The sequence below is a fragment of the Vipera berus genome (assembly GCF_964194415.1).
Source record: "Vipera berus genome assembly, chromosome: 1".
NCBI classification, from domain to species: Eukaryota; Metazoa; Chordata; class Lepidosauria; order Squamata; family Viperidae; genus Vipera; species Vipera berus.
Window position 1 is genome coordinate 6,420,161 of NC_138202.1, and position 26,812 is coordinate 6,446,972.

Genomic DNA, 26,812 nt, shown 5'->3' on the forward strand with positions numbered 1-26,812 from the left:
CAATAAAGAATTCTTTTCTTTTCTTTTCTATTCTATTCTATTTTCTGTTCTAGGACTGCCCCCGACCTTCGATCATTCCGCCGAGACCTGAAGACCTGGCTCTTCGAGCTCTCCGGCTCAGGCTGAGTTTTAATTGGGGTTTTAACTGGGGTTTTACATGTTACAGGGACTTGGTTTAATCTTTTTTAAATTGGTCTTAATTTTTGTATTAATGTTTTATATACCCTGTAAACCGCCCTGAGTCCTTCGGGAAAGGGCGGTATATAAATTCAATAAAATTCTAAAAAAATTCTAAATTCTATTCTATATTATTTATTCCATATTCTATTCTATTCTATATTATTTATTCCATATTCTATTCTATTCTATTCTATTCCATATTATTTATTCCATATTCTATTCTATTCTATTCTACTCTATTCTATATTATTTATTCCATATTCTATTCTATATTATTTATTCTCTATTCTATTCTATTCTATTCTATTCTATTCTATTCTATTCTATTCTATTCTATTCTATTCTATTCTATTCTATTCTATTCTATTCTATTCTAAAGACCACTCCTCAAAAAAGAGGGGAAATCTGGACGGATCCTAAATTTGATTTACTCTTAGGTTACTACCTGTGGTCAGTCCTGCAGCTCCATTTGAGCATCAGTTTTAGAGGAGAGAAGGGGACAAGAACATGCCAATCCAAGATTTACAACTACAGGGCGTCCTGGACCTAGGACCGTATAATGGAGCCTGCCCATCATGGTTGTAAGTTGAGATGACTGTAAAACAGATCGGTCACGCAAAGGATCCAGTTGGATGACCTTTTGGGTGGCGGTCATTAAATGAATGCTTGCAGTTGTCAAGTGGACCCATTGTTTGTTAAAACTGGAAGGAAGTATTTGGTTTTCGGCAAAGCTGCCGTAAAACACAGTCACATGACCGTGGGACATGCCAAATGGCAATGAATGCATCCAGGTTGCCAACCAACTGAAGTTCAGTCACAAGGCCACATTGGAACTACGAATTCAGGTGGTGTTCAAACTTGGAACAGTCAGTAAGAGACCAAGTCATAAGTCGAGGACTACCTAGAACAGGGGTCCCCAACCCCCAGTCCATGGACTGGCACAGGGCTATGGCATGCCAGAAACCGGTTCATGCAAACAAGCAAAACCCCATCCATGGGTTGCAAGCAGCACCCAAAACCTCTCTCCATGGAACCGGTCCATGGTACCCAAAAGGTTGGGGACATCTAATCTAAAAAACACGGATTGCCAGGAATAAGGAGATGGAGGAAAGGAAAGACACACGTCTCTTGTAAAGGAGAATATGGGTAGCTCAGGGTTGACACGAGGGGTCCTTGGAGCTCTCTCTGAGCTTGGTGGTTTCCTTGCAGACGTTTCATGACCCAACTAGGTAACATCATCAGTGCTAGAAGGGAGTCAGTGGGGTTTGCTCTCAAACCTTTCTAGCACTGATGAAGTTACCCAGTCAGGTCAGGAAAAGTCTGCAAGGAAACAGCCGAGATCAGAGACCCGCCAAGGACCCCACAGGTCTCTCGCAAACCTAACACTTCCTCCTTAGGTCCTTTGGTGGATCTGGGGTTCCACCTAGCTCAGGGGTAGGCAACCTTGTCTCTTTTACAACTCGTGGACTTCAACTCCCAGAATTCCTGAGCCAGCATGGCTGGCTCAGGAATTCTGGGAGTTGAAGTCCACGAGTCGTAAAAGAGACAAGGTTGCCTACCGCTGACCTAGCCTGTTTCCATCAAGGAGAACCCTTCCCGGCTTCAGATCCTCAAAACGAGCTGTCCTACATTTGACAGGACTTCTACTGGAGGAGCGTTAAAAAGATCAAGCGGTCACAGGAAGCAGGGCGGGATGCAAGCTTGCATTCACAAACCTGGTTCTAGAAGAACAGAAGCGTCAGCATCCAGCCACCTCTTGTCCTTACACTGGAACCTCAAGATGGATCTGGAAAGCAAATTCTGAGGACCACGATCTTCCACGACCCCCACCCTCCCACCAGATACAGGTAGTCCTCGACTTACAACCGCCCGTTTAGTGACCGTTCCAAGTTACAACGGCACTGGGGGAAAAAAAAGACTTAGGACCAGTTTTTCACACTGACGACTCTTGCAGCATCCCCCGCGGTCACGTGATCAAAATTGGGATGCTTGCAATTTCCCGTGCGTGTGTGTGTGTGTGTGTGAGAGAGAGAGCTGTGATCCGCATTTGCGACCTTCTGACCCGCAAGGTCAATGGCGAAGCCTGTTACTAACTCAACAACTGCAGTGCTTCGCTTAACAACCGCGTCAAGAAAGGTCGCAAAATAGAGCAAAGGCCACTTAACAAAGGTCTCGCTTAGCAAGGGAAATGTGGGGCCTCGGCTGTGGTCGTAAGTCAAGGACTACCTGTATGTAGAATTTGCAGCTGGTTGGAGAGGGGAGGATAAGATTGCTGCGGGAGGCAGAGGTGATTAAACTTACTTAAAAGTTATGAAAACTTTTCGATCCCTTCAGACCCCGAACCACGTTTCAAAAGAAGCCCTGGTTAAAAAGCGGGAAGGACGGTGAGGGCAGGCGAGGAAAAAGAAACAGGGTAAAGATGAAATGAACGCGAGAACAGAAACGTGAGGTTAATCTCGCTCAATCCAACAAGCAAAGAAGGGGAACAGAGTTATCGGCTTGTCTTTTGTCGGTGCGTGTGTTTGCGTGTGTGCTTTTTTTTTAAAAAAAAAACAAAAACAAAAACAAAGAAACAAAATAATCAAAATTAAACCATGAATGGGGGGTTGGGGAGGAAGAAAAGTAGGAGGTGATCGGTTGAAAAGCATCCAAGGAAACCAAAACATTTTGACACCCAGCAAGCTGCTACTTTGAATGAGGTGAGAAGTTCTTTTGGCATTTTGGTGAGAAGACAGGAAAGGAAGAGAGGGTCCAAAATAAACGTACAGCCTCAACATAATTCCGAAGATGGTTAGATTACACCTGTCCTCTTGCGTTAGGCAGGTTGCCTGCATCATTTTGTGGGCGCAATTCAACTGGTTTTTTTTTTTTAAAGCTAGTTATGACCGAATTCCTGCTTCTTTTTTTTTCCTCCCCTTAATTCGTCCAAACGAACAACAACAACAACAAATTCCTCCGACTCCTTGCTCTATTCTCAGAACCGTTCTTTGCCGTCGTTTGAGGATGTATGAATTTGTTTTCCCAAACGGGTCGATTCCAACTTCAACCTTCACAGAAGTGTGAAGTTTTTGGGTGTGTCTGCCTGTGCACCGAGTGTGTGAGTGTGTGTGTGTGTGTGTGTGTGTGTGTGTGTGTGTGTGTGTTTCATTTAAAGTCTAAATGTAAAAGGCTTATTTTGCAAGATGGATGGCAAAAAAAAACACACACCCAAAAACAAAAAACCGCCCAGTTTTATTTGGAGCTGCACCACCAAGGCCAGGATGTTCATGGTGGCAACCTGCTTTGCAAAGAAAGGCAACCAGGTGTAATCTAAAAATCTTTCCCCTCACCAAAAAGAACAATTGAAAAAAACAACAACACAGAAACAGCGATGCAAAAGAGGCGTTAAGACATAAGCAGGCACAGGTGTTTGCGGGTTTTTTTTTTATAAAAAAAAAAATCACAATAGCACAGTGTTCCTGCAGATTGCCCTTCAGGAATTTGGCCTGAGAATTCCCTAAAAGCGTGTGAGAAATCCTTCTGCAGAAACAGAGTGTTAATTTCACGTGATCCCCTCCCCCCCCTTTTTTTTTAAACAGGGGAAATTGGACAGCAGAGGATTTATTTAAAACCAACAGAGGGGTGTCCGCTTACCCCGAAACAATTTTTTTTCCTCCTCCTCCTCCTCTCTTTCTTTCTCTTTTTCAGTGCAAGTGTGTAGAAGAAGTTAGAAAGGAATTAGCAAAGGCTTTCCCTAGATCAGGGACTACAAATTGGGCAACTTTTTAAGATTTGCGGACTTCAACTCCCAGAATTCCCCAGTCTGCATGCCTGGCTGGGGAATTCTGGGAGTTGAAGTCCACAAGTGTTAACAGAATAACCAAATAGCAGAGCGGAAAGGGACCTCGGAGATCTTCTAGTCCAACCCCCTGCTCAGGCAGGAGACCCTATACCAGGGGTAGGCAACCTCGGCTCTTTTATGACTCATGGACTTCAACTCCCAGAGTTCCTGAGTCAGCTATGCTGACTCAGGAATTCTGGGAGTTGAAGTCCATGAGATAAAAGAGCCGAGGTTGCCTACCCCTGCCCTATACCATTTCAGACAAATGGTTTCCAGTCTCTTCTTAAAAACCTCCAGTGTCGGAGCATCCACAACTTCTGGAGGCAGGGGGTTCCACTGGTTAATTGTCCTCACTGTCAGGAAATTTCTCCTTAGTTCCAGGCAGCTTCTCTCCTTGATCGGTGTCCATCCGTTGCTTCTTGTCCTGCCTTTGGGTGCTTTGGAGAACAGGTTGCCAACTTAAAAAAGTTGCCAACTTTGGAAAGCCCTGCCTAAAATTGTTTTGATTCTGTGCAGCAATACAGAGGGGAATCTGAAAGGAGTGGTCTCCCGTTATCCGGCCACTTATGAAATTCTAGCTACCTCCCTCAGCATCAGCGTTTAGATGAGACAGGGAAGAAAAAAAAATCCTCAAGGTTTTCTCAGGTTTTGGAAGGGCAAAATAGCCAGTAGGTAAATAAGTGTTTTTGGGTTTTTTTTAAAAAAAAACAACAATATATTAAAAAAAAAACTCGATCCAATAAAGAAAACAGAAGGAATACTAGGGTGGAAATGGATTTCATTTAGAGCAGGGCGAATCAAATGTGGCAACTTTAAGATGGGTGAACTTCCAACTCCCAGAATTCCACCCTTCTTAAAGTCTTAAAAGCCACGGAAACTCTGGTCCCAGTTGTGCTTGAGGGCTAAGGTTCCCCCGCACACGCATGCTCGTCGTTTCCGACTCTAGGGGCCGGTGCTCATCTCCGTTTCAAAGCCGAAGAGCCAGCACTTGTCCAAGGACATCTCCGTGGTCATGTGGCCGGCATGACTAGACGACAAAGGCGCACGGAACGCTGTTACCTTCCCACCGTAGAGGTCCCTATTTTTCTACTTGCATTTTTACGTGCTTTCAAACTGCTAGGTTGGCAGAAGCTGGGACCAGTAACAGGCGCTCACTCTGCTACGCGGCACTTGGGATTCGACCCGCCAAACTGCCGACCTTCTGATCGACAAGCTCAGTGTCCTAACCCACTGAGCCACCGCGTCCCTTGCTTGAGGGCTACTTTTTAGGCAATTCAAGTTATTTACACCACATCGTTGCAATGCACACAATATCATTAGGTGCCATCAAGGTGTCTTCTGCACGCTGATGTCCTGTTGCAGCAGATGAAGGGGTGAACTGATTTGCCTTTAAAGGACACATTGGATTTCTGTGGAAATCTGCGAATGGCAATATAGTTCAGACTGAGCGTTTATCCTGATTTTTTTTTAAATAATGGAAATACTGGGCTGGGTTCATTCATAACCCCAGGACTGAATACTGTTTGTTTGGTTTAGTAGGGCCTTGTGGTTGACTCAACAAACCAAGATGAAACCAAATCTGCCTATAATTGGATTTTGCCATCCAGAAAATCAGCAGTATGCATGCGGATTTGCCCAATTCCTGTTTTAGGCTGGTTAGTATCCTAGTCTTCAATTCTGTTTTCTTTAAATGAACTTCTCTATAAGCAAAAAATGGAATGAAATGACTTAGAAAAAGTCTAGCTTTTCCAGGTAGGAAAGGATTTGGGGTTGGGCTAGACCAGGGGTAGGCTACCTCGGCTCTTTTATGACTCATGGACTTCAACTCCCAGAATTCCTGAGTCAAAATAGCTGACTCAAGAATTCTGGGAGTTGAAGTCCATGAGTCAAAAAAGAGCCGAGGTTGCCTACCCCTGGGCTAGACCCAAATGGCCTCATCTATGGCTTAACATTACAATCAAAATGAGAATCCTTGCTTATTAGAAATCCAACTGAATAGCATGATTAACTATGATCTGTTCCAAAGATTTCTAGGTTTCTTCAAACCAGCGATGGCTTCCTACAAAAATGGGGCTGTTCTTTGCTAACTTAGGACATACAGCAACTCACTTATTCAGCAGAACATTAAAATAGCCAATAATCCACATGTTTTCTTCCATTGGGAGTGTTCTACTGTCCTAATGTCATCATCTTAATGGCAGTTCCTCTGCTGGTCTCTTAATAATACTTCCTTTATGCCACAATCCCTCAGAAAGAAGACTATCTTGTATTAAGAGTAATTCTTTGCAATGTTTCCTAAAAGCTCTTGAGGTCTAGGATGATGGTCAAGATTTAGAACAGAGGTGTCCAACCTTGGCAACTTTAAGACTTGTTGACTTCAATTCCCAGAAGTCCCCAGCCAGCATGGCTAGCTGGGGAATTCTGGGAGTTGAAGTCCACTAGTTTTAAAGTTACTAAGGGTTGGACAGCCCTGGTTTACAAGCTTTATAGTTCTAGGAACCCACTATGAACTTGGTAAATAAAGGGAAGAAGGTGGGAAAGGATGATGTGTGTGTGTATTGTTTTTGTTGTGTGTGTGTGTGTGCATGTGTTTTAATGCCTGCATCCAGGCATCTAAGCATGGAATTCTCTGCATTTTCAGAGAAGGACAGATGGTCAGAGAGAAGAAGAAAGAGGAAGAAAGAGAGAGAGACAAAGAGAAAAAGATAGGGAAAGAAAGAGAGAAAGAAATATAGAGAGGGGGGGGGAAATAAAAAAAATAGTTGCACTGGATTTCTCAGACAAATATCAACGACAACAAAAATCACACAGCTTTAACCTTTCAGAATTTTAGGAAAAAATTACAGTTCTTTTTTTTGTTTGGTATTTGGTACTAAAAGTTAAAGAAATGGGAGTAACAGCTGAGCATAAAATGGGATGTGCACAGTAGGAAAACATAAGGGGTTGGTTTGCCCACTTCCTTCCTCCTTCCTTTCCTTCCCTCTTTCTCTCTCTCTCTCTTTCTCATCACCTTATCCATCTCAGAGGTGTCCAATCTTGGCAACTTTAAGACATGTGAACTTCAACTCCCAGAATTCCCAGCCAGCATTCGTGGACATCAATGCCCAGAATGCTCTAGACAGCATTTATGGTCTTCATCTTCCACAATTCCCCAGCCAACATTCATGGATTTCAATGCCGAATTTGGGGAATTCTGGGCACTGAAGTCCACACATCTTAAGAGATGCCAAGATTGTGAAACATGAATGTAATGGTCCAGACTGTGGGGTTGTTAATTTAACTGGGTTTTAGATTTACTCTTGGGGCTTGAATTTAATTTGTTTTATTTGTTTTTAATTTTTTGTATTCATGGTTTTAACTGCCCTGTAAACCGCCCTGAGTCCTACGGGAATAGGGCGGTATACAAATCCAATAAAATAAATAAATAAAATGAAATATTCTGTTAAGAAATGAGGCAGGCTGAGGCACAGTTTAAATCATGCAGGCTGTGCAGTCAAGACGATTCTTCTGGAGTCTGGGGTGTATGTTGAAGAAGCCCCCAACCATGCCCAAACTTCAAGAGGAAAATAACCACGCCCCTCCAAATATCTTGCAAAGAAATCACGATATGAGGAAGTGGGGAGGGATTGAATAAAATTGCAAAGCTTCATGGCCTTAATGCACTACAATTTCCTAGACCAAACCTGTTTAGCTTCCTAGCAGGTTTTTTGTTGAAAAAATGACGCAAAATATGCATTTATAATTGTTTTATATATATATATATATATATATATATATATATATATATATATATAACCAAAGATTTGGTGAGTTTAGCTGGTTTCACAAAAATTGCTTTCTCTGCCAAAGTAAACATATTCTGTGTATGGTCAGGGGCTAGTTTCTGAGGCACAGACAAAGCCAGTGGAGTCCCTTAACCTGATCTTAAAATCACCTCTTGGCTAAGATCAGTTCATTTATTTGTTTTCATTGATTTTTATTTATATCCTGCCTTTATTATTTTTATAAATTGATTCCTACATTCCCTCTAGGAAAAATCAACGATTGAAGGTGAAAATCGACGATCTCCCTAAAGATCTTTTTACAATTGTGCCTTTTTAACTCTTTCAGACAGAAAAAAAAACCGGGTTTCTCTTCTGCCAGTTTCTTTTCTGTGGACCCACAGTATTCAATATGCTCTGAAGTGAAACTCTGCAAGTAATTTTCTCATTAGGATTAAATCCAGGGGCATCCATAGGGTATGGTTAAAAAAGTCAAAATGGTGGTGCTTCAATGGGGCAATCCAGGCTCTGTTGATTTTTGTGCATTCCACAGCACGCAAACCCTCTGGATTGAATCAGAATCCTAAAGCCCGTAAGATGAATTATTCTACAAATCTCCACACACGATTTAAAAGCGCCTTCAATAGTTTCATCAGACGCGGTTTTATTTTGCATGGAATTTAACTCAAATCCTGACATCTTTTTTTTTTAATTCAATGATGCATTTCAAGAAGAGGTGAATAAATTCTGCCCTCTTCACTCAGAAATGGCTACTTCTGCCTCAGCTGTGAATGGAAGGAACGACAGTCAAGTGTCCCTCTGTAAGGGAGATGTGTGATTTCTAAGCAGGATATATTCCAAATAAATAAGTAAATATCAGCCGAAACTATATTAGCCAAACCATGGTTTATTAAAAGGCAGCTAACCAAACCATGGGTTTATGTGACGTATATTGCCAGTCTCCAGCATTTACTTCAAGTTTCCAGCAAAAAAAAAAATGCTCATTGGGGAAAAATGATTTACTTAAAGACTGCATTGTTTATTTTAAAAATGCTAAAAAATCAGATCTGGTTGTGTGATGTCTCAACTTACAACCCCAACATCCTACAACTGTAAATCCAGGCTTAATTCCAGCCATAAGTCAAAGACTCCCTATATTTATTGCGTTCATTTCTCCCTAAGAATCTCTTAGGTGAGGATGGGCCTAAAATCAGGGGTCTTCAAACTTGGCCCTTTTATGACTTGTGGACTTCAACTCCCAGAATTCCTCAGCCAATGTGCCTGGCGGAGGAATTCTGGGAGTTGAAGTCCACAAGTCATAAAAGGGCCAGGTTTGAAGACCCCCTGGCCGAAATAAATAAAATATCCCATGAGCCTTTGCAACAAGAGGGCCCTGGCAAGGCTTCATCCCAGGGGCTAGCTCCTTCTCCCATTGGTCAGGGAGGAGGCGGGAAGCTACAGGCGCACAGCCAATCCAGGCCTGAAAATGCTGCCATTGCCTTGGCTAACCATAGAGCTTTGTTGGAGAGACAGGTTCGAAGTCCCTGACGTTCTTTGTATTCGCCTCTTTTTCGTGGAGGACTAGATAGGCAAAGAACCCAAAATGGATGGATGGGAGTAAACATTGCAATGCTGGACAGATTCGGTCTGGGATTGAATGTAGACACACACAAACCCTGGGCGCTAATCAGCTGGGCAAATGGCCCCCTTATTTGTGTTCCTAAAACACACATCCCACTCCTTTCATTCACTTAAGGCAGGGGTCGGCAACCTCGGCTCTTTTATGACTCGTGGACTTCAACTCCCAGAATTCCTGAGCCAGCTATGCCGAGGTTGCCGACCCCTGACTTAAGGGAACAAAGGGGCCAAAGCCACCCACCCCATCTCCTTGGATTCAGAAAATGTTCGCAACTGTGTGATGTTTGTTATTTTTGGGTTGCAGGTAATTTCAATTATCAAAGAAATGGAAAATGGGGTAGAATCGGGGGTGGGTGGGTGGGTGGGGGGTACGAGGGAAGCAGGAACACTGGCTGTGTTGTGTTTTTTTTTGCACAATGCATTTGGAAGAAATCGCAGCATAGCCGAACCAACTTAACATAAATAAATAAATAAACAACCAAAAAGCAATGAATCCAAATAAAGAGAGAGAGAGAGAGAGAGACAGAGAGAGAGAGAAAACAAAACAAAACTCCAAAGCAAATAAATAAATAAATAAATAAATAAATAAATAAATAAATAAATAAATAAATAAATCGAGAACCAGGAAGGGATAGCTCGGAGGGAGGGGGGGTGGAACTCCACTGAACAAAAAAGAAAACGCAAAATATATTTTTCCAAAAAATAAAATAAATGGATATAGATATATATCGATATATATACACGCACACGCGCACACAGATTGTTTGGAAAAACTGAAACCAAATTGACACTCTCCTCCCAAGGAAAATTATTATTTTTAAACAACAATAATAATAATAATCATGAAGCCGTAAAAGTTAAAAAAAAAAGTAAAATAAATAAATAAAGGACCGGCATGCAAAGATCATTGTTAACATTCTCCTATATGTCATGCATCAGGCCCAAACGTCCGTAAATAGGACAAAAAAGTGCACATACAATGCAGCGACGTTACCACGGATGCAGAGAGAGGCCCACAATGCAATGCAACTCAACTCATCTCCGGCGAGACCCAAGAACGAGCGGATCTGGCCCGCCATCGATTATATATTTTTTTTTAATATTTTTTATGACATCGACAGAGATTTTCCTTGCTTTCTTTCTCTTTCTCTTTTCTCTCTCTCTTTTCTTAATTTTTTTCTTATTTTTTTAATAGACATATTTGCCATCGATAGTGCTTTTTATTTTTTAAAATCATCATCATCATAGTCGTTTTTTTTAAAAAAAGGATAGATTATAGATCATAGATAATAGTTATAGATAGATATATATATATATATACTTCTCTCTTTAAGAAATGTAAAAATGTGGGTAAAGAAAGTAAAAAAAGAAAAAAAACCACACCAACCTTCTCGTAGCTCTGAGGGATGTTAAAGGGGTTTGATGCGGAACACAATGACATGAAGAGAGAAAAAATAGGGAACACAGAGAGAGTAAAAAAAGGCCTTTCAAGGCTGGCAACTGCAAATCGATTTTTTTTTGCTTTTTTTCTCTTTCTTTCCGTTTTTAACTTAAAAAAAGTAATAAAAAAACTTCTTTTAAAATATAGAATAAAAATCTCCAATGGGTCCCTTTTTCCTTCCGAACCATCGGGGGCCACCACCAAGAAGGCCCAAGCAATCTTGAAGGGTCTCTGGGAAGGGGGCGCATCATATCAACCAGACGTGCCAGGTTAGAGAAAGTCCCCCCCCCTCTTCCCGAGAATTCGGAAGCCCCTCTGGCACGGCTGGATGGCCCACCCCCTTCTCCCCCACATCACCCCCACCCCACCCCACCCCACTGCAGCTGAAGGAAAGAAAGATGAACAAAGACAGCGTGGCACCCGGGGAGAAGTTATTCCCATCACCAACTCCATCACCGTGAGGTCCTCGGCGTTGGTTAGATCTCTTCCGCGATCCTCCAAAATATTTAAGGCAGGGCCGGTAAGATCCCGAGGACCGTTCGAAGGCATGTCCTCATGGGTTTGGGAGTCACATCCTAGCAACTCAAGATGGGATTGAAGGTTGCAACGGACCCGCCCAATTTGGCCCGAGTTGGCAAAAAAAAAAATTTCCCAAATTTTGATGGGATCCTCCCATTCTGAATTTATTCATTTATATTTTTTTGAGAGAGAGGGAGGGAGGGAGAATGCGATTTCCCCATATCTTTGGATCAAGATCCGATCTTGCCCAATTAAAGGGGAAGACCCGTGGCGGGAGCCTAACATCCATAAGGACATGCTTCAAACTCCGATACTGTTGAATCCTCTTCCCCGCACACACTTAACAGAAAAAGGGGGGGTGGGGGAAAGCAGGGGGGTGGTGGAAAAACCAGACCTCTTTGGCTGTTCAGAGAAAAATCCCACCCACCCCCCCAAAAAAGAAAATGGGTGCTTTTGGTTCCCCACCAACACACCCTCCCAGCAAACCCCAAAAATCATTAGAGGAAACAACTGCGTTACAGGAAGGAAACAGTCAGGGAAAAAAATAACGTCAAGACTTTTTTGAGTGCAGTCACAACAAAGAGGGAAAAACAAGGCATAGAGGACCCCTCCCACACACACCCCAAGCCCACCCATCGTTCTGCCTCCCCCCACCCCAGAAATCGATTCTTTGGGGGATACCAACCCCAATCAACCAGCAAACTTAATGGAAATGGGTCTCCATTTTGAACTGGGCAAACGTTTCCACGACACCTGGGGCCTTTTAGAAAAGGGATTCCAATAGAAGTGGCTCTTGTGTAAATTGTCTACCCCTTTCAGTTAATTTCGGGAGCGTTGAGTTTGTCATTTCCCCCTGGTTGTAAGCGTTCCAACACAAGTTTGCAATCCTTGCACGCTGCCTTCTCCTTGTACACTTGTCTCCGCTGCGGAATTCAAATTCCGCATGAATCCCGGGATCGCCAGCTCGTTTCTAAGGGAGTTGTCATTAGGCATTTTGTACCCGATGATTTTAAGGTCTTTTAAAATGTTTTATTATGCTTGTAAGCCGCCTGGAGTTTTTGAAACGAGACGGGCGGCAAATAAATGTAATAAAATAAATAAAAATAAGGCCGAGAGACTGTAACCAGGGGAGAAAAACTTCCCTGCAGATCCCTGCCCCAAAAAACTACCGTCTCATCCTTTATGACAGGGGTCTGCAACCTTGACAACTTTTAAGACTTATGGATTTCAGCTAGGTTGCCTGTGGAATTCTGGGAGCTGAAATCCACAAGTCTTAAAAGTTGTCAAGGTTGCAAACGGCATGAAGCCCCAGTTCCAAACAAACCTAAGTGACAGAAACAATATATACCTGCATATTATCATGACAATAAACAGTAACAAATCTACATATTTTTTTTGAAATTTGGCACAGAGGTCAAGGGAAGTGTGTGTGTGTGTGTGTGGGGGGGGAAATCGGTGGGGAAAAAAAACCTTACACTTTCTGGAAAAACGTTTGAAGGCCACAGCCACATCAAGACCAAAGTCTCCCGCAACTTTATGGTGGCCAGCCACAAAAAGTATTTTTTTAAAAAAAACAAAAAACATTCGTGAGCCTATCAAATAGCTAATCTGTCCTTTCGTGGGGGCAAGTAGTAGTTTTTTTGGGGGGGTTTGAGGGGGAGGGATGAATAGCTATTGAAGCTCTTGAAAACATCAATACTTTAAAAAAAATAATCAAGGAAAGACTTCAGCCAGATATAAAAAAAATAGGTTTGTGCAGGGGGAAAATTCACTGATCCAGTTCAGATTGAATGAAAGCTGTCAATTCAAAATGTTGGAAGTTTGTGCTTATATCTCTGGGTAGGCTAGACCAGGGGTAGGCAACCTTGGTTCTTTTATGACTCCTGGACTTCAACTCCCAGAATTCCTGAGCCAGCATGGCTCAACTTGGAAACCTCTCCCTTTCCTCTCAGCGTGGCTGGCTCAGGAATTCTGGGAGTTGAAGTCCACGAGTTATAAAGCGGCCTAGGCCTAGGCCAGGAGTAGGCAAGCTTGGCTCTTTTATGACTTGTGGACTTCAACTCCCATAATTCCTGAGCCAGCATGAGGGAACTATGGCCCCTTCATGACTCGCGGACTTCAACTCCCAGAATTCCTGAGCCAGCCACGCTGAGGGGAAAGGGAGAGTTTCTGAGCTGAGCCCTGCTGGCTCAGGAATTCTGGGAGTTGAAGTCCACAAGTCATAAAAGAGCCAGGTTTGCCTACCCCTGGTCTAGACAAAGGCCAAAAATGAGCACTGCCTCTCTTCTGAATACAGATAGTCCTCTATTTACGACTGTTGGTTTAGTGATGGTCCGAAGTTGCAATGGCCTTGAAAAAAAAGGTCCTCGCACTTATGACCGTCACAACATCTTCACTGTCACTTGATCAAAATTCAGGCGGGTTGGCAACTGGTGTGTATTTATGACAGTAGCAACAAAGGAAAACATTTGCAGCTCAGGGCTGAAATGAGAAGCCCTTGGTGCTCTCTCAGCTTGGTTGTTTCCTTGCAGACGTTTCATGACCCAACTAGGTAACATCATCAGGGCTACAAAGATTTGAAAGCAAACCCCACTCCTTCCTAGCACAGATGATGTTACCTAGTTGGGTCATGAAACGTCTGAAAGAGGGCACCCTGGAGCCCTCACTTAGGACAGTTGCAGCATCCCGGAGGCACGATGTGATTGCCCTTTACAACTTTCCTAGCTGGCTTCTGACAAGCAAAGTCAACGGAGGAAGTCCGATTTGCTTCGCGACCGTGTGATTCACTTAACGACCAAGCAAACAGGTCATAAAAGGGGTGTGACTCGCTTAGCGATGGAAGTTCCGGTCGTAAATCAAGGGCTACCGGTATTCCGAAGAGCCTGCTTAGTTTGCATCGTTGTTCTTTCCTTAACTCATTTCTAGCGATTATCTTGAAAATAATGCTTCCTTGGTGGCAAGAGTTGTGCTGTTCACCTGGATATTTTTTTTTTCCTGGGGCTTAAGAAGGCACCTTAGAATAGAAGAGAGCTGGAAGGGACCTTGGAGGTCTTCTAGTCCAGCCCCCTGCTCAAGCAGGAGAACCTACACCATCTCAGACGAGCAACTGTCTGTAGTCTCTTCTTAAAAATCTCCAAGGGACAGGCGTTTTTATGCTTGCAATAGATTTCCATCGGAGCCAGCCCCACATTCTGCTGCCAAAATTTCGTGCACAGAAGGTGAACGAACAAACTTGCAATTTATTGGGCCATTGGGATACCGAGTATCCCCTGTGGAAGAGACCTATGAAGTCTTCTAGTCCAACCCCCTACTCAAGCAGGAGACCCTATGTGATTTTCGGACCCAAAGTTGCCCAATCTCTCTTTTTTTTTTTAAAGCCTCCAATGATGGAGCACCTTTAATTTCTGGTGGCAAGCCGTTCCGCTGATTAACTGTTCTCACTGTCAGGAAATTCCTCCTTAGTTCTAGATTGGTACTAATTTGATAAGTTTAACTTTGATAACTCTCAGGAAGAAATAGGAAGGGCGCAGGCTGGTTAGCTTGCTTGTAAAGTGAACCTGGCTTCCCCATGGACTTTGCTCGTCAGAAGAGCAGGGGGTTGGACTAGATGACCTCCACGGTCCCTTCCAACTTTATTATTATTGTTGTTGTTGTTATTATGTTTGCAAAAAGGGGATCACATGACCGCGGGGCACTGCGACCGTCGTAAATATGAGCCAGCTGCAAATTCCCACATCAAAATCCGGACGCTTGGCAACTGTCTCATACTTATGACAGTCGCAAGGTCCCGGGGGTCACGTGATCCCCTTTTGTGACCTTCTGACGAGCAAAGTCAATGGGGGGGAAGCCAGATTCACTTTACAACCGTGTTACCAAACTTAAGAACTTCCAGGATTCACTTAACAAAGGTGGCAAAAAAAGGTGGTTAAAATAGGGCAAAACTCACTGAACAAGTGTCTCATTTAGTAATGGAGGTTTTGGGGCTAAGTTGCGGTCGTAAGTCAAGGACTACCTGTCAATTTAAAAAAACCAATTTCTAGGGTTGTTTTAGCATTCGCACAGAGCAAGCTGTTGTAGTTACTCCAAGTTTCCGTATCCGGGCAAAAGACTTGGCAGAATCCACCATTGCTTCAACATTATTTTATTTATTTATTTTATTTTAATTCCATTTATATCCCGCCCTTCTCCGAAGACTCAGGGCGGCTTTACAAGCTTAGCAGTAGCCTTCATTCTATGTATATGCCTGCTTATTAGGGCTTTCACACACACCCCAAGCGGCATTAATCAATGACTAATCAAGGAGAGAAGCAACCTAGAACTAAGAGGCAATTTCCTGACAATAAATCAATGGAACAACCTGCCTCCAGAAGTTGTGAATGTGCCAACACTTTTAAGAAGAGATTGGAGAACCATTTGTCTGAAATGGAACAGGGTTGGACTAGAACAGGGCTCTTCAAATTTGGCCCTTTTGATGACTTGTGGACTTCAACTCCCAGAATTCCTCAGCCAGCGTGCCTGGCTGAGGAATTCTGGGAGTTGAAGTCCACAAGTCATCAAAAGGGCCAAATTTGAAGAGCCCTGAATTAACCAGTGGAACAACCTGCCTCCAGAAGTTGTGGATGCTCCATCACTGGAAGTTTTTTTGTCTGAAATGCTATAGGGCAGGGGTTCTATGCTGGCTGAGGAATTCTGGGAGCTGAAGTCCACAAGTCCACAAGCTGTCAAGGTGGCAGACCCCTGCTATAAGGTTTCCTGCCTCAGCAGGGGGGCTGGACTAGAAGACCTCCAAGGTCCCTTCCAAGCCTGTTATTCTGTTCTATTAAGCGAGCCGAGAGGGGGTCTGTTGGCTGCAATTGGGGGAAGGGGTTAAGAAGAGGGAGTGAGCCCTGTTGGCTAGATCAAATCCTACCCAGCCTCAACAAGGGACAAGGATTCGAATCTGCCTCTCTCCTATACTGCTTATTTTATATTTTAATTAAGACCCTTAGAAGAATGACCCTCATCTTCAAACACTCCCCTTACACATTTCAATGAGGGACTGAATTCTTCCCATTTACAGGGAATCCTCCATTTACGACCGTTTGTTTACCGAACGCTCAGAGTTACGACGGTGCTGAAAAAGTTGACTTGCAACTGGTCCTTGTGCCTAAAACTAGGGAGACCCGATCAAAATCTGGGTAGTTGGTAACTGGCAAGTATTTGTGATCGTTGCAACATCACCTGATCGCCAGTTCCAAAAGGCAAAGTCAATGGGGGAAGCTGGATTCTCTTAATAACCCCAGACTCGCTTAACAACGGTAGCAAAAAAAAAAGAGTGTAAATTGCGTCTCTTCGAAAATCTGCTTCTGGGGGTGAGATGCTAATCTAGTCCATACATATAGGCCGTGACCTATGCTCACAATTAAGCCCCAAATTTCTGTCGCTAAGCGAGACAGTGATTACGTGAGCTTTGCCGTATTCTACAACCTTTCTTGCCCCCGTCGTTCAGCGAATCACTGCAGCTGAGTGAGCCACACAGCTGATACTCGCTGAACCACCATCTTGCTTAGCGACAGAAATTCTATTGTGGGGTTGTGGCAAAAAGGTCGCAAAATTGGGCACTTAATGACTGCTCACTTAGCGACAGACGTCCTTTAATAATAATAAAGTTGGAAGGGACCTGGGAGGTCATCTAGTCCAACCCCCTGCTCAGGCAGGAAACCCTATATACCATTTCAGACAAAAGGCTGTCCAGTCTCTTCTTAAAAACTCCCAGTGTTGGAGCATTCACTGCTTCTGGAGGCGGGTAGTTCCACTGGTTAATTGTTCCAACTGTCAGGAAGTTTCTCCTTAGTTCTAGGTTGCTTCTCTGGTCCTCGGATTCTAATTATTGTTGTAAGTCAAGGACTACCTAAACAGTATTCCTCATTCCCCTTGGACCTGGTCTAAGCAACGTATCGGGACAGTCCACAATTGCTGATTTTAAACAAAGTTGTGTTCTCCCTCCTCAAAGGATCTCTGGATCAGGAACAGAGAATAACAGAGCTGGAAGAGACCTCAGAGGTCATCTAGTCCAACCCCCTATTTGAGCAGGAGTCCCTATGCCATTCCGGACAAGTGGCTGTCCAGCCTCTTTTTGAAAGCCTCCAGTGATGAGCAACCTACACTTCTGGAGGCAAGCGGTTCCACTGGTTAATTGTTCTCACTGTTTAGGGAATTTATCCTGAATTCCAGGTTGCTTCTCTCCTTGATGAGTTTCCATCCGTTGCTTCTTGTCCTGCCTTCTGGGGCTTTGGAGGATAGATTGACCCTGTTTTTTTGTGGCAACCCCTCAAATATTGGAAGACTGCTATCATGTCACCCCTCGTCCTTCTTGTCTCTAGACTAGCCATACCCAAGTCCTGCAACCGTCCTTCGTACGTTTTAGCCTCTACCCCCCTAGTCATCTTTGTTGCTCTTCCCTGCACTCTTTCCAGAGTATCAACACCTTTTTTTTATATATTGTGGTGACCAGAACTGGATGCAGTACTCCAGCTGTGGCCTTACTAAAGCTTTGTAAAGCGGTGATCTTGATTTTATCCTTCTGTTAATACAGGCCGGGATTGCATCGGCTTTTTTGGGCTGCTGTTGCAGACGGTTGGCTCATATTTGATAATAATAATAATAATAAAGTTGGAAGGGACCTTTGAGGTCATCTAGTCCAACCCCCATTTCAGACAAATGGCTGTCCAGTCTCTTCTTAAAAAACCTCCAGTGTTGGAGCATTCACCGCTTCTGGAGGCAGGTCGTTCCACTGGTGAATTGTTCTCACTGTCAGCAAGTTTCTCCGTAGTAAGCGGCTCCAATTAATTAAAGCTTCCTTCCCTTGAGAGATGCCTTCAACCCTACGTCTTCCATCTCGTTAAAAAAAAGGCCACACAAGGCTCCCGAAAGAGGTGGACGTGTCTGCATGCGTGTAGGGGGCGTTCTACGGAGACCACGTTTGCCACTTTTGTGAGTCACGGCGCTCCCTACCTCTCACGTATAGGTTGGCGGGCGAAGAATAGCGCACGCCGGCGCTGTTGCTGGCCACGCACTCATATTTACCCTGGTCCGTCTCCTCGCTGCTCTCGATCTGCAGGCCCCCTGGCAGGGAAAAGACAACAAGGCGAAAAGGAAAGAGGAGATGCCGAGAAATACGTTAATTATCGACCAAGGGCAGATCGGGCAGAAAAAGGGAGAAACGGCTCGAATGTGCCCAACACACCAATTATCCCCGATAATACTGTATATTTGGAACTGTGGGGTCTGAGCTTGGTTGTTTTCTTGCAGACGTCTCACGACCCAACTAGGTAACATCATCAGTGCTAAAAGGGAGAGGACCGCAGTCTATTTATATCCTTGCCCTGTCAGTGTTGGTGGGAGTGTGGTTTTCTCATTGGTAATTTATTGTTGTTGTTGTTAGCTGCGAAGCTGTGTCCGACCCATCACGACCCTATGGACAACTGGACAACGTTCCTCCAGGCCTTCCTGTCCTCTACCATCTTGGTAATTTTATGTATGTATGTATGTATGTATGTATGTATGTATGTATGTATGTGTAGGGACGCGATGGCTCAGTGGGTTAGGATGCTGAGCTTGTCGATCAGAAGGTCGGCAGTTTGGCAGGTCGAATCCCGAGTGCCGCATAACAGAGTGAGCGCCTGTTACGCGTCCCAGCTTCTGCCAACCTAGCAGTTCGAAAGCACGTAAAAATGCAAGTAGAGAAATAGGGACCACTATGGTGGGAAGGTAACAGCGTTCCGTGCGCTTTTGGCATCTAGTCATGCCGGCCACGACCACAGCAACATCCTCGGACAAGCGCTGGCTCTTCGGCTTTGAAACGGGGATGAGCACCGGCCCCTAGAGCCGGAAATGACTACCACGCATGTGAGGGGGAACCTTTACCTGTATGTGTGTATATGTATATGTCTGTGTGTGTCTGTGTCTGTGCGCACGCGCGCGCGCACTAAGACAGTAGTTACTTGTTTTTAGCTAAGGTTGTTTTTATTGTTTTTGTTGCTTTTAACAATAAACAGCTGTTTTTATTTATCCCAGAGTTCAAGGATTCTTGTATCTCTTAACGTGTGATTCATGGGTTTAAAAAACCATCAGTAATAATTAGTTTCTCTATTTTCATAATCAATATGTTAGTTAATAATATATTTCTCCTTCTCTGTGGGAGTGCCAGCCCTGTGGAACCAGCTTCCCCCTGAGCTTCGGATGGCCCCAGATCTCTAGTCCTTTCGCCGCGGCCTCAAAACACTCCTTTTCCACCTGGCTGACCTGGACTGACAGGGATTTAAATTATATTTACAATTCTAACTTTATTCTTTAATTTATTTTAATTTATTTCAAATTTTATTTTTTAATTTACTGTACAGAGACCTTTAAGTTTTGATGTTGTTAGCCGCCCTGAGTCCCTCAGGAGATAGGGCGGGATATAAATCCCATTAATAAATAAACAAATAAAATAAATTTCTTAAATCTTCTCTTCAGCGGGTAGTCTTCTTCCTACTAATAACATATTTAATGTTACGCAGCACATATTACGTTCCTTTCTCTCTAGCTCGTTGTTCTAGCCATCGATAAAAATTGTCCCATGTTCTAAAACATACTGAATCGTCTTTCTCTTTTATCTTCAATGTCAATCTGTCCAGTTCTGCACAATCTAATTTTTTTTTTAATTAATTCTTCCTCCGTTGGTAGATTTTCATTTTTCCAATATTGAGCAAATACTATTCTTGCTGTGGTTAATACATTCAATTAAGTATTCTTTCTCATAGTTTCCTTACAATTATGCCTAACGAAAACAATACTGGCTTAAAGTTTAGCCAGGTTTTTTTTTAATCATCTTCTCTAACCATCTGTGTATTTTTGACTAATATCTTTGAGATTTAGGGCATGTCCACCAGATGTGATGGTAAGTACCTGGTTTTTGTTTACATTTCCAACACTTACTAGACATATTGGTAATATCACTGGTAATTTCTTGATTAGGATATTGTTTCCAGTTGGTTTGTCAGGTGTCAATCCCTGCTTATCTGTGTATTGATTGCTATTGGGGAGGTGTTTTTTTTTGTTTCCATTTTTGTTTATTGTCCCTTTTGAACGATACGTAAATAAATATAAACTTCCCATCGCCCAGTACGCTCACACGGAGAAGGCCTCCTCAGGGTACCGTCGGCTAGACCAGTGTTTTTCAACCTTTTTTGGGCAAAGGCACACTTGTTTCATGAAAAAAATCACGAGGCACTCCACCATTAGAAAATGTTAAAAAATTTAACTCTGTGCCTATATTGACTATATATAAAGTAATTCTCTTGAATAGGAATCAAATAAACACAAAGAAAGTATTTTATAATTACTTTTCAATTTTTCCCACGGCACACCAGGCAACACTGGGCTAGACAATGTCAGCTGGCGACCCCCAGGGGGAGGGCCTTCTCTGTGGGAGCGCCAGCCCTGTGGAACCAGCTCCCCCCTGAGCTTCGGATGGCCCAAGATCTCCGGTCCTTTCGCCGCGGCCTTAAAACATTCCTTTTCCACCTGGCTGACCTGGACTGACAGGGATTTTAATTATGTTTTTAATTTTTTTAACTAATTTGTAATTTATTTTTATTTTAATTTACTCTACAGGGGCCATTAATTTTAATTTTTATTTTAACTTCTGTATTTATTGTATGTTATTGTTGTTAGCCGCCCTGAGTCCTTCGAGAGATAGGGCGGCATATAAGTCCCATTAATTAATTAATTAATTAATTAATTAACAAACAAACAAACAAACTGAGAGCAAACCCCACTTTCTTATAGCACTGATGATGTTCCCTAGTTGGGTCATGAAACATCTGCAAGAGGACGGCCAAGCTTGGACAGCACCAAAGACCCCACAATGCAACTTATGCCAATGCTTAACCCTTCCCTGCAGTCCAATATACTTTGTTCAACCATTAGGCTGTGCTTCCCTCTTCAGCCTGAAACAGCCACAACTATAACACACCTGGGCACACCCCAAAGCAACAACCACCCCCCTCCCCCTCCCCATGAACCAAACAGCTCTTGGGATGCTATGCAGCTTTGGTTAAGAATGTAGCATTTTTCTGGCCGTCGATAAAATCAAAGTCGTGTTTTCAAACCTGGGCAATTTTAAGATGGGTGGACTTCAACTCCCAGAATTCCCCAGCCAGCTGTGCCACCTCCCTATCTTCGATGGCCTAGGGAGGGCCTCGTCTGAGTCATTTGCATATTGACTGGGGTTTCTTTTATCTTCCTCCTATCCAGGGGGGGTCTTCAAATTTGGCAACTTTTAAGACTTGAGGACTTCAACTCCCCAAAGTCTTAAAGTCTTAAAGTTGCCAAGTTTGAAGACCCCTTGCTCCTGTCCCTCAAAGCCATTTCACCTGCCCCTAGAGTTATGGAAAGTCCACCACCATATCATGACCCCTCCAAAGCTCCCGGTCCTCAGGATCTCACAACTCAAGGTTGGCTGCCCCTGTGCATGGAGGCTCAAGGTAAGAGTGCTCCTATGCATGGAGGCAGAGTTATGGAAGCTCTATCACCAAACCAGGAACCCTTCAAAGCTCCTCGTCCTCAGCCTCTCACAATCCAAGGTAGACTGCCCCTACACATGGAGGCTCTTAATAAAACCACTTAGGAACAGCCCTGCTGGATCGGAGCCCCCCAACACGAAGTCTTCCTATCTGGAAAGAAGCAGCAGAAATAACTTCAAGATTTGGTCTTTGGAACCACCCAAATTAGGATAGGGTTAATTTTCTGCTCTTCAGCAAGGGAGCTAAATCAATCCTCCATCTTCAGAGAGGGTCTAGGAGAGAAAATTGGCTTCTGCATTTTTCTTTTTTTTAAAAAAAAACACAACAACCTTGTTTTATTCTGATTTTGCACATCTTTTGTATTTCCAGGAGATATTTCTCCTTTTGGTTTTTTTTTCCCCTTCACACTAGAAAACACCACTGCGATTTCATTAAAAAAAATAAATTCCCACTTCTTATGTCCTGCACTGTGGAGCTGTGTCAAATTAACACTTGTCATCTCAGTGGAATGTGAAAAAGAGTTATTCTTGGACACACACACACACACACACACACACACGTCTACACACTCATCCAAACCTCCGAGAAACCAGCTTTTTAAACCCGCAGGACCATAAGTTGCGTATAAGTCAAGCATTTACGAAGTCTTCCACCCCTCCATTCTCACTGGTGCCTCAGTCCATCCATCCAGGAGTAAAGAGAACGCACCAAAAGGAACCAGGTGTGTGTGCGTGTGTATGTGTGGTGTGTGTGTGTGTGTGTGTGTACATATACAAAGACACATATGAGATTATATTATACGTGTGCTGGAAAATAAGTCAGAATTCAGAGGGAAGGAGAGAGAAAAAAGGGAAGGAGTAGAAAAACAGAGGAGATTCACATAAGGCAAGACAAGAAATTTTCAGCAGTGACAAGGGAACACAATTCTGGATTGGGAAAAGAAACCACAACAGGCCACACAACTACATGGAACAATAACTGGTTATAATCAAGAGGAAAAATGCAGTGGTTTTTTTTTTTTAAGGACAGGGGCAATTGTGCTCGCCAGCGCAAGCAATCTTACCTCGGATTGGAGTACCTTCTGTAAGAAAAAGGGACACAAAACAAAACAAAACAACAAAAAAAAAGAACAACAAACACAGAAGTGAAAAGCAAGTGGGGGAAAAATGGGATTATTATTATTTTTTAAATCATCTTTCAGGACTAGCCAGTGGGAGGAAGGCACCCAGGAGTAAAATGGGTGGGTGGTCAGTTTCTAAGGCTTGGCTTCTCCGAGGCACGATTTGGGGTGGGGACAGAGAGGTAGTCCTCGATTTACAGCCGTTCATTTAGCGACCGTTCGAAGAACGGCAGCGAAAAAAAAGGCAACTTACAACCAGTTCTCGCACTTGCGACCGTCGCAGTATTGGGGTCACGTGACCCAAATTTGCAGACTTCCTAACCGGCTTCCGGCAAGCCACGTCAATGGGGGGGGATGGATTTGCTTAACGACCGTGTGATTCAGTTCACCTCGGCAGCGGTTCACTTAACAACCATGGCAAGAAAGGTCGTAAAAATCAGATGCCGGTCACTTAAAGAACCGCATTGCTGAACAACGGAAGAGCTGCTGTCCATTGGGGCCGTAAACCGAGGACTACCTGCAGTTTGGTTTGAGATGGGTTGAGGCCTGTGTTCCCTTCGGTTAAGGGGGAACGAAGCTGGGAGAGGGGCTGGTATCACTTGAGTAAAATCTCCAAAGATTTTTTTAATAACAACAACAACAATAACAATAATAATAATAATAATTGTTATTATTATTATTATTATTGTTTTGCCTCTTCCTTGTGTTGTTCTTTAGATGCCTCGGCTGTTGCGGAAAAATAACAGTAATTTCAGGTAAGATTTAAGATCAAGGCCTATTTCAACCCAGATCTTTACTCAGACTCATGAGGACTAGAAAATTAGTGGATCTGCTTTGCCCCCCTCCCAAAAATAGCCTTTGCTTCTGCGAGTGCGCAGAGGGAAAAAAAATTAAGATTTTTTTTTGGGGGGGGGAGAACCCGGAGGAGAGTGTAATTTCCATCTTTTTGTTACCCAGGAAACCTGCAGAATCCAGAATACGGTTTGTCCTCGGCGTTACTAAGAGAACCACGTGTGTGTGTGTGTGTGTGTGTGTGTGTGTGTGTGTGTGTAATCTGACTTGGTGAAAAGATCCAGCCTTGCTAACTAATACTTCCGATAATTTTGAAAAGCTGGGACTGAGTGGCATTGACCTAGCTTGAAAAAAATACCGTGTTGCGGTACAAAGCAGTTTCTTGGTGAAGGGAGGCCCTCTGCACATGACCAGATGCTCCGAATTATTTTTTCCTAGTGTGGCCCAGAGTGCAATAAAAACAGGGTTCCGCCTTCCTGTTAGCTTGGGAAACATGACCTTTCTCCTTTCTCCCACTGGCTTTCCAAGTTTTTTTAATCTCTCAGTATATTTTGCAAAGTTCTGGAGGTGTTTCTTTTTTTAACCCCAATCCTGAAAACAAAGCAAAGGATTTCACGGACATTTTTCTGGATTCAGGTTTCCCTGGACATCCCAGAGGCTGTCCAATTTTTGACGGCCCATGCAAATATTTTTAAACATCCCCAGTGATGTGACTTGCTGAAACTTACGAATAACATCTGCAGACGAAGCAAGGATAATACCAATGTTTCCCCCCACCAGCCTTTTGTCCTCCAGCTATTCATTTTTGCTTTTTCGGTTCCTCCATCCCTAAATTTTTATCTTCCTCCCCCCGCCCCCCCCTCTTTCCATGCTAACCCAAATGCACCATTTTCAGGATCTGGGATAAAAACGACGTGATTATTCTTTCTGATTAGTGGAGTGGAAAAGGGAATAGGTGGTTAAAGCTGGTTAAGGATCTAGTTAGATTTAGTTGCTAATTAAGGAAAAGGTTAAAAAACGTTCTCTAAAGTTAGAGTTAGCATCTAGTTAAAACTACTGGTTAAGGTTAATCAAAGCAGCGCTTGTTAGCTTGTCGGAGGAAGGAGAGTAGGCAAGGAGGAGGGGGAGAGGTAATGTTAATTTGGACTAGCTACTGTGAAGGAGCAGCTGGGGGGGTTTAAAGAGCAAGGACACAAGAGAAGAAGAAAGAAGGTTTATTTCTAATAGAGAAGAAAGAAAGAAAGAAAGAAAGAAAGAAAGAAAGAAAGAAAGAAAGAAAGAAAGGAAGGAAGGAAGGAAGGAAGGAAGGAAGGAAGGAAGGAAGAAAGAAAGAAAGAAAGAAAGAAAGAAAGAAAGAAAGAAAGAAAGAAAGAAAGAAAGAAAGAAAGAAAGGAAGGAAGGAAGGAAGGAGGGAAACAAAAGAAAAGAGTGAGGGCGGGCAGGGGAGGAAGGCAGAGAGAAAAGAAAGGAGGAAGGAAGGAAACGGAAGGAGAAAAGGAAGGTAGAAGAAAGGGAAATGAAGGAAGGAAGTGAGGAAGGAAAGAGAGAGAGAGAAAGAAAGGAAGGTAGAAGAAAGGAAAATGAAGGAAGGGAGTGAGGAAGGAAAGAGAGAGAGAGAGAGAGAAAGAAAGAAAGAAAGAAAGAAGGAAAGAAAGAAAGAAAGAAGGAAAGAAAGAAGGAAAGAAAGAAAGAAAGAAAGAAAGAAAGAAAGAAAGAAAGAAAGAAAGAAAGAAAGAAAGAAAGAAAGAAAGAAAGAAAGAAAGAAAAGAAAGAAAGAATCAATTCAGAGTGGAAAAAACATCTGCCATCTGTGACTCAAATCTGGAATAGTTTAGAAAAAAGGTCAGAGTTGATCGGAGCAAGGAATGGATCTCAGTTGTTCCAAGCGAAGCTGCCTTTTGCAATTGACCGACGGGGATTTTGTCAATGACGATGGTGTTCAAGGGCTGCTCCAGATGTTTTTGGGATCACACCCAAGCCGCCTGTCACTCTTGGGACTATCTTTGCCTTTTTTTAAGTCTGATTATTGAGCTACCTTGACCAGGGCAACCAGGAGGGGAGAAAAGGGCGCAGATGGCAGATCTTTTCTTTTCCTGTCGGGAGTTTCACATCTAAGGAACTCTTTAGAGGTTTGGTTTTTTTCCAAAGTGGGGTGAGAAAAAAGCCGGTGATATTTCCTCAAATGTGTCTCTTAAAAGGGATTCGGCCAAAAGTGTCAAGCAAGGTCCGGTGCACAGTTCTGAAGCAAGTGATCAAGGGCAGGGCTGAAACAGACCGGATCTTGGCCCAGATCAAAAATAAAGCGGCTTTTAATTCTCTTTTCCCTTCACTGTAGCAAGTTTTCACTCCCGAGTAAGAAGGGTGCAGGAAGATCGGAACGAAAAAAACCCCATCGGTGAAGCCAATAAAACTGGAATTTCCTACGAAGTGAGGCTATTTTCACTGAAGTGTTAGGAGGGAGTGTGTTGCTGTTTTCCCCCCAGGATCTGTACCGCAATGTCCCTGTGTAATCAATAGCAGAGACATTACCTGGTGGCCTCCCATCCCAAGACGAGAAAGGTCTCCACTTGCCTCGTCAGTCGCGAGGGAAAGCCTTCGAAAGGGCTCAACAAGAAAGTCTCTTCCGAGTCAAATTCGAGTCATAATGGCATCCAGGTGGCTTCCGTCAGCCCTGTAAGGTAGGACCGGGCAGGAGGCCCGGGTTGCAAGAATGCTGCTTTGTAAAAGTGGGGGTATGATGGGAAGATCTTAAAAGGCTAAGTTTTCCTCTGTCCTTATATTAAAGTAAATCAAGGCACGGTTATCTTGAGTTTCTTTCTAACCCTTCCTTCTACCTGGAGGGAATATATCTAGTCCAGGGGTAGGCAACCTTGGCTCTTTTATAACTCGTGAACTTCAACTCCCAGAATTCCTCAGCCAGCATGGGGGAACTATAGCCCCTTCATGACTCGTGGACTTCAACTCCCAGAATTCCTCAGCCAGCATGGGGGAACT

General features: G+C 43.4%; 1 protein-coding gene across 1 annotated transcript in view; it reads right to left on the bottom strand.

Moving 5' to 3' along the window:
• The window catches only part of PTPRS (protein tyrosine phosphatase receptor type S), a 179,950-nt gene that overhangs the window by 136,123 nt on the left and 17,015 nt on the right, over positions 1-26,812 (bottom strand). Inside the window, exon 2 of the mRNA XM_081321595.1 lies at positions 18,353-18,463. Within this exon, the coding sequence (XP_081177721.1) occupies positions 18,353-18,463 (111 nt within the window). The remainder of the gene's footprint in view (positions 1-18,352; positions 18,464-26,812) is intronic.